We start from the raw sequence: 12482 nt of genomic DNA on the forward strand, positions 1-12482 counted from the left end.
AAAGGCCTTCGGCCTGAAATTCCTACAGGGTTGCTCCCCAACCCCGATTTGAGGCATCTGTATACAGATGTACTTCCGGCACCAGGAGGGACAAGTGTAGACCGGTAGTCAGATGATCTTCTGACCACCACAGAAGATCCTCATGGTAGGAATCGTCCCAGGTTATCACTGCGCTCTCTACCCGGAAGTCCCAACGATTCCTGAGACGTACTTAAAGAAAGCGCATCCGGAGACGAGAGCCTGGAATCAGGAGGGACAGGGATGACATCCTTCCAAGAAGACTCCTCCACTCGCTCACTGGTTGAGATCGGTCTGATAAGAAGTGTTCCACCTGACTCAGTATGGCATTGACTCTGTCTTGTGTCGGGAAAGCTCTCAAAGGACGAGTCTGAATTACTATCCCTAGGAACGTCTTTACTTGAGAGGGGGAAAGAGAGTTTTTTCTCACGTTTATGCAAATTCCTAAGGTTTTGCATAGTTCTTCCTCGGACGAGGTTTGAATCAGCCAGTCGTCCAGATATCTCCTTATACGATAGCCCTGAGATGCATGATCGCTGAAACCGGAGACATTACCCTCAAAACACCTGAGGCGCTCCAGTCCGGAAGCAGAGGACCTTGAACTGAAAATCCCAGAGGACAGAACGGCGGTGTCAACCCCAGAGATTCCCAATGAATGGGAATCTGGGAGATATGGCCCTGAGGTCCCACCAGATCATCCAATCCTCTCCGAGCTGACCCCAAAACCGCATGTGAGTGTCTCCATGTGAAGTTTTGTAGGTACTATGAAATGGTTAGCCTAAAGGTTGTAATGGCCACTTTGTAAGTACTATCTGCCTTGGCTGTCACGAATATTCGACTGTAATAACCTTGGGAAGGAGCTGGCTTCGATTGATTCTCCGTCCAGTAAGACTGAATCCTGCTTCCAGGGCTATTCCCCTGATGGATGAAGGAGAATAGCTGGGAAGCTGGACTGAGAACTGACACCAGAGGGGAAGTCAAGAAAGGAATTCCTGCCCCTCTCAACACCTTCAAACCGACTCTCTGCACCCGACTTCTCCCAGTTCTTTCACGAAGTGGGTCAGACAACCTCCCACTGGTGCTAACGAGGCAATATCTCCTACTTTGGAAAACCCTTCTTACTGAAGGGACTTTCTGGAACTTGACGACGGGATTAGATGGTCTCGGTCACCTTCTTAGGATATCTGGCAGGTTCGATCTCAGCCCACCTTACCGGGTGAGGAAAACCGAACCCTCAGGGACTTAATGTCTTTGCTGCCACATGGTCATTGCATGCTGGGACTCAGCTGCAGACGCCGAGGAAACGAAATTAACCATCACTGAGACGTTTCTTCCTGAAAAGGGAGTCAGCAATCGCAAGGGGCGCCATCGAAAGTATTCTCTTGAATGGCTGGGGAAGTGGAGGGGAAGGTAACCTGCAAAGGTCCCTCTCTCTTCCCACAAATGAGTACATCCAGCTGCGACAGTTCGCCTGATGAGCCAAGCCCAGACACAGACGTTATAGGTTGTCAAAAGCACCGGTCTGACGGCACATACCATCTCGTTTTAGGAAGGCGATGAGACCACAGAGCAATCCACATAAATGCAGGTGGGCCTTTACTGTCCCCTCAAAGTATCCTCTAAGATAGCTGATTCCTCAAGGAAATACTTACCTGTCTCCTGCTGCAGGTACTCTAGAAAGGAACGCTCTACAGATTCATTCAGCGGAACCAGACCATCCAGGACGCAGGATTACCTGCAATACCATATACAGGCGTGATAACCGGGGTTCCGCTTCCGCTACTGTCAGAATCTAAAATCGTCGTGTCGGAAAATCAAAATAATAAGAAAAATCCTTTAATGCTCTGCTTGAAAACGATGTAACTGCATTATTATTGAGTTTTTACATAAAAACCTTCAAATTAAGATTATTCCCTGTTTTGCCATATTTCTTCCGAATCAGCGTGACGATCGCCGAACCCCGAACATGCCCGTGATCGGGAAATAATTTCGATGAATATATTTAGTGCGTGAACTCGAACGTCAGGCCGGAACCGCTGAAACCGAAGCCTGTAGTGGTTTCCTCTTAGGGAAGCAGAGTCGAGAATGTTCTTCTGCTACTAAGAGCCCTTCTTTGGCTGAGAGTCAGTTGAGCTTTAGATCATTCAATGGGCCGAGTTCACCTTGATGAAGAGTTAGAGGAATTTATTTCTGGTGATAGAAATTACTTCGCTATACTGTGGTATTCCACAATAGCCCGCTGTTGGAACCAATTGGTTCTACCACGTAAAATAAGTCTAATCCTTCGGCCAGCCTAGGAGAGCTGTTAATCAGTTCAGTGGTCTGGTAAAACTAAGGTATACTTGCTACTGCCAGACCCAACTGCATCCGCCTCCTCAGTGCCTGATCCACTCTACCAAACCAAGGTAGTTTATAGGATGTCGCCACCGCCGCTTGGTAGAGTATACCTTCAACATGACTGGTAAGTCTTGTTCGGCCCACCGCAATCCTGGACTTCGAAACAAATGGTGAATGAACTAAATCGTCATTGTATTCACTGTCTCCTGAATACTGAAAACTAGATTCTGACAGAGGCGATCGCCATCCACTGAATTCTCATTTTCTTTGTCTTCCGGTCGAAGCAGAGAGACAGAGAGAACCAACCCTGGCATACCCGAACCTGGAGACCTCTTCCGAAACCTTATTTTCCCCTAGCTGTCAATAAGAGGAAACACCTGAGCCAGCCGCAAGAGGGCCGCGCTAAACCTGGCCCCCTGAAGAGACGGACCAGCCATATCAGCTGACCGAGTCATTTGACTTGCCCACACCCGACTATGCATTCCTTCACCTAAGTTACCTTTTCAAATCTGTTGTGTAACCCTAATCCACAATGGGATGATGCGATGCAGCCAGACTATCTGTCTTAGAACCAGCAGGAGATACAACCCCCAAACCCTAGGTGGGGGAGGCCTGCAATACCACCCTGAACAGGGGAATCCTACTTCATGAAAGTACTGTATCCGCCAGTCGGAAACACCGAATGAAACCGGTTAAGAAATTGATCCAATGAAACCGGAGGACCCAGCACCTGACCCAAACCGAGGACACTATTTACTCCACAGCCTTCATACCTCCGATCTTCTGACCCGGACAAGAACCTGTCATGAAGTAGAAGTAAAAGAAGGAGACACCAGCGAACTACCACCGACCCACACCAAGTGGAGTCGGACAGGGTCAGTGGCTCACCAGTCTGTCCTTTACCAAGGGTGTTAACGCTGGTTAAATTGCAGTAACGTAAGATGCGACACGTCACCCGCGGTTGAACAGCTAAGGTACAAAGAGGAAGATAATCCTGAGGAACTTGGAAGAACCAGACATTATTATTCATGCCATTCTAGAGTGCGCTTGCTCATATTCAATCTCAAGTGCATGATTTGGTCTAGATAACTCAAATAGCTACCTTCTCCGATCCACATGCAGAAGCTCAGAAGCTCAAGAAGTGTGGTTGTAAGATCTAGAGACACTGTAGAGCCCTGAACTCGAGATTGGAACTTATAGCCGTAGTTATGAAAGAGGTACTGAAGTGTGACTGAAGGAGAGGAAAGGAGGTCTATGAGAAGGTTAACACATTGAAGGGGCAAGGAAGGAAAGATAGTATCCGAAACGGGGGAAACAATGAAAAGAAGCATTAGAATGAGATGAAGACATCTTTTCCAACAAAAGAAAATAACAGAATTACTCCACCTTGTATCCAAAAACAAATCTTGAGAAACTCAGGAAAGTTCTTCAGGACATGGTCCTTATGTGAGAGAAACCTAAATGAAAACATTGTCGTACGAGAACTTGTACCTTGAGAAAGGCCTGAAACTGCTCCTTATGCTCTGCTGGTTAAACGCGCATAGCCATTGCACTGCCTCCAGATTGGGGATCCAACTTCGATCCGCCGGAAAGGAACCTTGACGATCGAGGGAGAAAACCTACCGTCTCCATTATCCTAGAACTGACTTGTTTGATTTAAATCAGCTAGTATTACTGAAGGAACAATATCTCGATGGATCCAGGGGGAAACAGACCAGGGGCTGAATCAGAACCCGAGGGAAGTTTACTCTTGGAACTTCGACTCCAGTACCACAGAACTTTGCGATCCCAACCATCTTTGTCTCTCCTAAAACTAGTTTCTGATCACCACTACTCTTTTTAGGGGAAAAGTGGGAATCTGGTTCTAACACTGTCTTTCGCTCCATTCGCAGGAAACAGCAGATTCTACATTTTTGGCCTGACCTATAACCCCCAGCACCCGTTAGGGCTGGTTCAGGAACAGACATAGTATTTAAAAAAAAGATTAACACTTTGTTCCCTATTACTAATTTCCTACTTAGGGCTCAATTTTCCCATTAAGTTTGTAAACAAACTAGTCATACTTGATGACAACCTCTATGGAGCTAATTTCCTAAAAAGTATTGACTCAAATCCTCTGATTCTTCAACTTTAGGTTCAATGGGTAAGAACCTAGAAGCTTCTCCAGTTTCTGTGTTGAGTAATACCATCTGGGAGGTCGACCAGTCCCTACATTCATCACATCTCTAATCTACACTACACAGAACTTTCCTACACTTAACGCTGGTTAGAATGTCCATCATGTTTGAGGGCACTCATCCTTCTTTGCAGGCTGAGCAAGATCGTACTTTTTCTTCAACATCTCACTGCTGATCGGGGAGGTGGAGGAAGGCGGAGGATGGTTTCTGGTTGTTGGAGGAAATCTTGTCTTTAGCCATGGAGTCCATAATTGAGCCGACTGGCCAATGTCGCAGGTATCCAAATAATTCCAAAGAGAAGTCCAAAACGTAATCCAAAAGGAAGCCAAGGTCAGTAAATCCACAACTCACGACCTATGTGGGTGGTTAGGCTGAGAGACCACCTAGTTCGACTAGCAACAGCATGCGTCCTGTCAGGAAAGTGAACAAAATGCGACTGAAAAGGAGGGGAGTTCCTGCCGACCGTGCAGATAGCAGGGTTGCCATCGGGTGGGCAGGTAACTCAGTAAACAATGCTTACTCTGCAGCGTTGGTAACGCTGGCAGTTAAAATATTTTAACAATGTAGTTAAATGAGTGGGGTTATGTTCGGGCTGGTCAGGTGACCAGGGCTAATTCAGGTGCTCAGGGAGTGTATTGCAATATTTGTTGCTTACAAAGTCACACTGAACCTAAGGTAAACTGGAGTCTAAAATGATGTGCAATATGAAGGACTGGGAGAAAGCAAGTAGCATCACATAACATCCTATTTTCATGATAAAATTGGGAAGGGAAATTTATGTGAAGAAGCACCAGATAAACATAAACGTGGTGAACAGTACAGAAACAGATGAGAGTAGTACCAACAAGCAATGAGGGTACCAACAGAAAAATATATGTACACAGAACCAGATTAAAAGCATACTGACATGGCTAATTGAGAAATATAGCATTTCATACCCAATGACAACAAGACTTTCCCATCACCTAGTGTACCAAGATCACATTTTTCAAGGAAAAATAGCTCCCTTGATATGAGAATACAATACAGATTCTGAAAACAACTGATGACTTAGGAGTATCATCATCTGTGTAACAGAATGGTAATCAGGTGGTATGCCATCAGTTCTTGTTTGCTGTAGACCCTCCACACAGTTTCTCAAATAAGTTTGGCAAAAATTCCACACCAATAAATAGTGTATGGTCAGCTGATATATCTGTGATGTAATAAAGTTCAAACTACTGTATTTTTGATGTATGCAGGTAAAATTATGTTTAGAAACTGTCTGAAATACATTTAAAATTCAGTCTAACATTGTAAAAGGATTTAAGTATTTATAGAATACTTGCTATTTTTAAACATTTACTACAAATGCTACCATCTTTAGTTCTGATTCAAAAACAAAAATTAAATACAAAGCATTATTACACATTTCTAAGGCAAAATTATGAATAAAATAAAGCATGGTACAGTAAACTCCCCGTATTCACACTCGCCTATTCACGGATTTCTCTATGGAACACATATACGCATTATTCGCTGAAAATTTGTCCCATTCACGGTATTTTTCACTAAGAAATACTCACTAATTGCTGTATTTTCATCTCATTTTCATGACTAAATGCACTTTTTGTGATGAAACTATTAAAATACGCAGGTAGTGCTCGAGTTACAATAATTTGCCTTACAATAATTCGATTTTGCAATGGGGTAAGCAATTAATACCGACACGACAATATTTATAAAATATTTTTAAATTTCATGCAGATGCAGGCAGCAGCGTACAATCAAGCAGCGAGAGAGACCAAATTACAATAGACCAACTTCTTTTCCTTCATCTCTTTATACCATCTTCTAGTTAAAAAAGTAAAAGAGAATGATAAAAGTATTGTTAGTAACGTTATACTCTTGTGTAAATGTGTGCAGCCATAAACAACCAACCGAGAAACTGTTCTTTTGTTTATCACCAAATCAGATAACAACAGCCGTTTTGCCTGTATTTCAACCATCGTACAATAATACACAATTACCATAGTTATAGTACAAATGACGTTAAGTAGAATAGGACTGATATATTTTTACATTATACCCTTATTCAGTAGGCATAATAGATCGCAAGGAAATGTACTACTAAATTTATCTGTGTTGTAGCTAATTAGAAAACAATGTCTGCTGCTACGACTATAAATTATCATGCATCGGCAACATGGATGAAACTCGACCATAATTAAAATAATCAAAGCTACTGGGCATGAAAGAACACATTACTGCTATTTTTATGTCAATAAACGATAAATACGTAAAGTTCGTATTATGATGAAATCAACTGAAATTAGCGAACGGAATCTTGATTTTTTTACACAAACGAACACCCACAAGCGGCCAACATCATCGACTCCTCTATTAACGAAAAAAATAGCTAAATTAATTTCACAATGAGACGTATTTAAGTTATATTTCAACTTAAAAACACTGTATAACGAAAATTAACCTTGCCCCATACAAATAGAGTACTGTATCTAGAGATTCATTTACGCTAACTAGAAGCAAGAAAAGCGTTCTGAACTGCGTTAAATACGGAGAAATAAACACTGTGTAAACGATTTCCAAACCAAAACATTGATCGCAATATAAGAATATTATATACACAATATTATTGGATACAGTGAGATAAGGCATAACATTTTAAAAGATCCATGGAAAAGATGCATATTCGTTATGTTGATGTTTGTTTAATACGATATGTGAATGTACAGTACAGTATAATGTAGGCTACGCTACCGTATATGTATATGATATACCATAGTGTAGACTACGCTAATTCTTGTTTGTTATTCAATTTCTCTTTGTACAGTATTGAATTATCATAAGTCACTCTGCATGAGCATCCAGAATTAGCTGACATTAATAATTACTATACTGTGTATGTATAGAGTATACTTTAGTGTAGGCTAGGCTACCATATACTGTATGTATACATGGTACCGAATACCCTAGTGTAGGGTAGGTTATATTCAAAATATATTTTTTTCAACAAACGATGGGTTTTTTGGAACCTAACCCCATCGTAAGTAGGATAATACCTGTGTAAGCATTTTTATTTTTTTTTTGTGTGTTTGAATTATCAAAATAGGCAGTTCTAAGTATTTTTAGAAGGGTTCTAAGTATGCGCAGGTATTAGCTATTCGCGGGGGTGTGTGGTATGCAAATACGGGTTTATTGTATAAAAATTTACACCACTAACATACCTCAGGAATATAAAACTGCAACATATTCTGAACGCCATTTTTTAATGTAACCACTGATGAAGGACATGATGTACAGCTACCCATCATCTGAAAAAGCGAGAAATTACATAATTATTCTTATGGAAACTTGAAATTTCAACTCGTTCCCTATGAATCCTTTGATCACTTGTGATGTTATGACATGTCACCCAAAATCTAATAAGAGTCATTCGTGATGAACTGATGTGTCAATTTCATCAATTTTCTCCTCCCGCAGGGGGGTGGTGCTGTCAGTGCACTTCATGTGGTGCACTGTAGGCATTGCTCAAGGTTCTTTGCAGCATCCCTTTGGTCCCTAACTTCAACCCCTTTCACTCCTTCTACTGTGCCTCCATTCTAATTCTCATTCTTCCATCTTACCTTCCACCCTCTCCTGACAACTATTTCTTAGTGCAACTGCCAGGTTTTCCTCCTGTTACACCTTTAAAACCTTTAGGCTCCCAATTTCCCTTTCAGAGCTGAATGCCCTTATAGGTCCCAGTGCTTGGCCTTTGGCTTAAACTTTATATTCCATTCCATTCATCAGTTTTCAGCTTGTCAATTTCACCTTTGTTTTGCCTGCTCTTTCATAACATACCACAATAATGTATAATAATATTGCTTTCAAATGACACCAGCTAATGAATAACATAACTTAGTTTAATTTAACAGACAGTGAACAAAGTGAAATATAGTTCATCCAAGTTCTAGCTCTGGGACAAATAGGACCCACAAAGTCTTGTAACTGACATCTATATTCTTAATATGATACCACTTTACAATACAAGTGTTTTAATCTCAGCAAAATTTGAGAGGATTCAAATCCTTCATGAGTACTACAACTTAATAAAACCCTAATGATACCATGAATGCCCTTCTTCATAAGTACTGCAAGGTAGTACTGTAGCTACACCAATCAAAGTAAAATTATGATACTTCAAACATTCTTAACACTTACTACATTATATGACTATACACACACACACACCTATGAAAATGCAAATAACAGGTTTTGACGTAGGAAAAACCTATTTTTGGTAGTCGCTGTTGAGTCCTCGAGGAGTTACTCCTGGTCTACAGAATGGAGCTCCATGGTGACCAATCTAATATCAAAAGAATTCTCTTCTAGTTGGTCTTTGGCCAAGTATTGTATCGTAATGATTAACATTATAACACATGATGGAGTATATAATGGACTCAAAGATAAGAGGGCACTTTCCCTTATCTTCAGCGAAGCTGAACCCAGTTTTTCCAACGTCAAATAACCTGCAAGAAAGAGAAGTGAATATTGCGCATGCGCATCCGCCCTTGTTTACAACCGGGCTGTTAAAAGCCCAAGGAGCCATTACTCTCTGTTGGTTAATGCAGGTTGATCCCTTTGCCCAAATCCCATGCCTTTCGTCAGGGAAGTGGAGGGTTTTGAGGACTCAACAGCGACTACTGTCAATAGGTTTTTCCTATGTCAAACCTGTTTTTTTGATAGAGGAGTCGCTGTTTCATCCTCAAGGAGCTTTACAAAAGAAATTGACAGGTGACGAAAAAGACCTTAAGCTCTCGCTTTTTAATCCCAACACCCCAAAGGAAATAACATTTCCGGTCCAAGGTCAAGCCACAGACTTCAAGTCCCATTCTTTATTCCATATACTTTTCAGGTTTTGATACCAAGGAACAAGAAACTATGCACGAACTTACGTTTTAGGATGTAGTTCTACAGTGGCTTACCTAAGCATGCTGGGTTGTTGTAGTACTGTACTGTCACCCATCTCCCAGCAATAGTTAGCATACTCACCGTCAATATGACCCCTGGTTTTCTGCCACAGCACCTAGGGATTAAGACTAACTATGCCACCTACTGATACACAGTGTAGTCGAATTTGTTCGAACGTGGCAACGATTTAACTGATGACCACCCTATACATCTGGAGACTTCTTTGAAAGAGACATTTCTGAAGAAGGCCAAAGATGTACTTACTTTCCTAACATCATGTGACCTATGGAAAGAGTGTGGATTTCCGTTTTTAATGAGAAAACACTACAAACATTCTGTCTTCATAGGGAGAGTGGTTGGTTTGTGCTAGGGTGTAGGAAAATAGGACCTCCTGGGATGTTTGCTGTGACTTCTAGGTAAACCTTAAGTGCTTGAACTGGGCGTAATGTCCTGTTTGCTAAGTTGAATTTTCTTATAAGAATGGATTTCCTTTTTAAAGGATCCATATTCTTGGCCAGGAATGATGGGCCAGGGGACAATAATAATTGATGGTCAGCTATTTGCGTGATGCATCGTCACCATTTAAGAGAGCCCAGTTCACTAATACTGTATGAGCTCTTCACGGCCTGTTGTCTCTCCCCATCATACTCAAAACAGAATAAGGCAAGTCCTCAAAAGGTTCCTTGCACAGCCCAGAGTTTCCAGATGGCAATCAGAACGCATGATGGGCCTGCTGCAGTTCTCGTCAGTAATAGATCCAATACATAGATTGCACCTAAAAGTGTGAACAAATTCAGGCTATCGCATGCAAGAAAAAAGATGTGAGACAGACCTCATCAAAGGATAAACAGAGTTGGGGAGATACTTAGGCCTTAAATTTGGAAGGAATCTCTGGTGAAACAGGTCACCCTAACTCCTCCATCTGTATGAGTGACAAACTCACAGATGCCTCGTTGACAGGTTGGGAGGACTGTCAGGTGGCAGGGAGGTGAGCTACTCAGGAATTGTTATATCAAGTTCCTGAAGCTGATGGTTGTCTTTTTGTCTCTCAAAAAACTCAACCTCCAGAAGAGAGAGAACATAACCACAATATCCTACATCAAGAGGTCTGGATCACATTCACCTCCTCTCAATATGGTAATGTTAGCCATCCTTCGGATGGCATGCAGCAAGGAAGTGGCACATGTCTGCAGTTCACCTCACAGGGGTCTCATTGTAATAGCAGACTCTCTATCAAGGAAAACGACAGCCTCAACAGAATGGATGTTGGACAACCACTCTTTTCAAATAATAGCCAACATGCTTTCACAACCGGAAGTGGACCTGTTCGCCACATACTAGAATCACAAACTCCTGATGTATGTGTCTCCAAACCTGGACAGTCAAGCAACAGCAAGAGATCACTTCCTTAAGACTGGAACAAGGGAAGGATGAAAATTTTTCCTCCATTGTCCCAGATTTCAAAGGTTTTGAGCAAACTTCTAACCTTCATAGGAATAGTGTACTTGATAGCCCATATTGGACAAACAGGTATTGGTTCCTATTACCTCAACAACAGACAAAAAGATCAGTTCCACTGTCGTCCGCTGTTCTATCCCAGATAGATGAAAGAGCCTGTTTGCAATGACCTGGTGCAAAGATCACTCTGTCCCTATGACCTAACTCAAGACGACTCAGATTGTCCGCCACTACGTTCCTCCTGCCTGTGATATACTGGCAGAGAGATCCACTGAATAATGTATCGCCCATTGATGAAGGAGCACTGTCAGGGACCAGACTTCTAAACTCTATTATGATGTCACTAAAAACAGACTGATAATTGCTTGCCGATTCCAAATGCATTATCGTTCTTTTGTCAAAATGAGCCTAAGCTTTCTGGGGAATTTGGAAGGAGTCAAGGTTTTTCCATAAAATAATCATTATATAATCCCATCATTCAGACCACAGAGGACATATTGAATAAATATGATTCAACCTTTGAAGACAATGTGTAATGTTCATTTATTTATTATTCTTCTGTTTATGTCTGTTGTTGATTTAAGAAGATTACTTCTTTATAGATGTTGATCTTTCTAACTTTGTTATGTAGTAGCGTAGATTTCCCAGGAGGTCTTAAGAAGACACAATTGATTTTTCTTTCTTCATTAGCACCAAAGAAATAACTTTACAATAGAAGTACAAGGTGATATGTTGTACAAATATAGGGTGAGTCCATGTGAGCCTGTCTTCTTATATCAACCCACAAGAGGTGAGGCGTGCAACCTCACGCCTTCTTCTTTGTGCCTTAGCTGCTCCTTCTCTGCTGCCTTCTCTTCTGCTTTTTCTTTCTTCAGAACTGGACTTGATAAGGATTTCAGGAAGTTTCTGTCCATCCCCTCTGTAGGCAGAATCTTGGTTTTGGTCCAGCCCTGTAGATGCTTAATTGGTCAGGCTAATCTAAAGACAGCCCCTTTTGGGTGGATTTCTGGAAAAAGCACCGATGGCTATTTATCCCACTAAGGCCACCATGTGTTTTGTTACGAATTCCTCGTGATTACTAACTCGATTAAGAGCAGTCATAATGGTCAGAATGTTCTGACACAATCATAACGCTGCACTGTTTTGCTATTCTAATTACAATATGGTTTTGCTGTTCTAGTGCTAGTTTACAAATCTCTTTGTTCCTGAGTTCTGGCCTTGTGATAACAGCATAGCCAAAACACAGAGATGTTTTGAAATTCTCTCTCTCTCTCTCTCTCTCTCTCTCTCTCTCTCAACAAAATATTTTGATTAACACTTAGAATATTCAGAATTCCTAGTTATCACTACAAATGCACAGTATTCACATATGCTTAAACATCATGGAAAAATCTAATGTATACCTGAATTCAACTTACAATATGCTAATTACTTTACTGTAGAAAACAAGTGGGCAATCATCAATTTTCATTTTCTGGATCGGGTCCCGTGTCAGCCGGTGAAAAAGTCCATTCAGCACTTATTTCTAGGTAATTCCGT

General features: G+C 41.4%; 1 protein-coding gene across 1 annotated transcript in view; it reads right to left on the reverse strand.

The window, feature by feature from the left end:
• Positions 1-12482, reverse strand: part of LOC136840967 (NFU1 iron-sulfur cluster scaffold homolog, mitochondrial-like) — a 102713-nt gene that overhangs the window by 8126 nt on the left and 82105 nt on the right. The window contains exon 6 of the mRNA XM_067107953.1: positions 7760-7846. Within this exon, the coding sequence (XP_066964054.1) occupies positions 7760-7846 (87 nt within the window). The remainder of the gene's footprint in view (positions 1-7759; positions 7847-12482) is intronic.

Source organism: Macrobrachium rosenbergii, chromosome 8, assembly GCF_040412425.1.
Source record: "Macrobrachium rosenbergii isolate ZJJX-2024 chromosome 8, ASM4041242v1, whole genome shotgun sequence".
NCBI lineage: Eukaryota > Metazoa > Arthropoda > Malacostraca > Decapoda > Palaemonidae > Macrobrachium > Macrobrachium rosenbergii.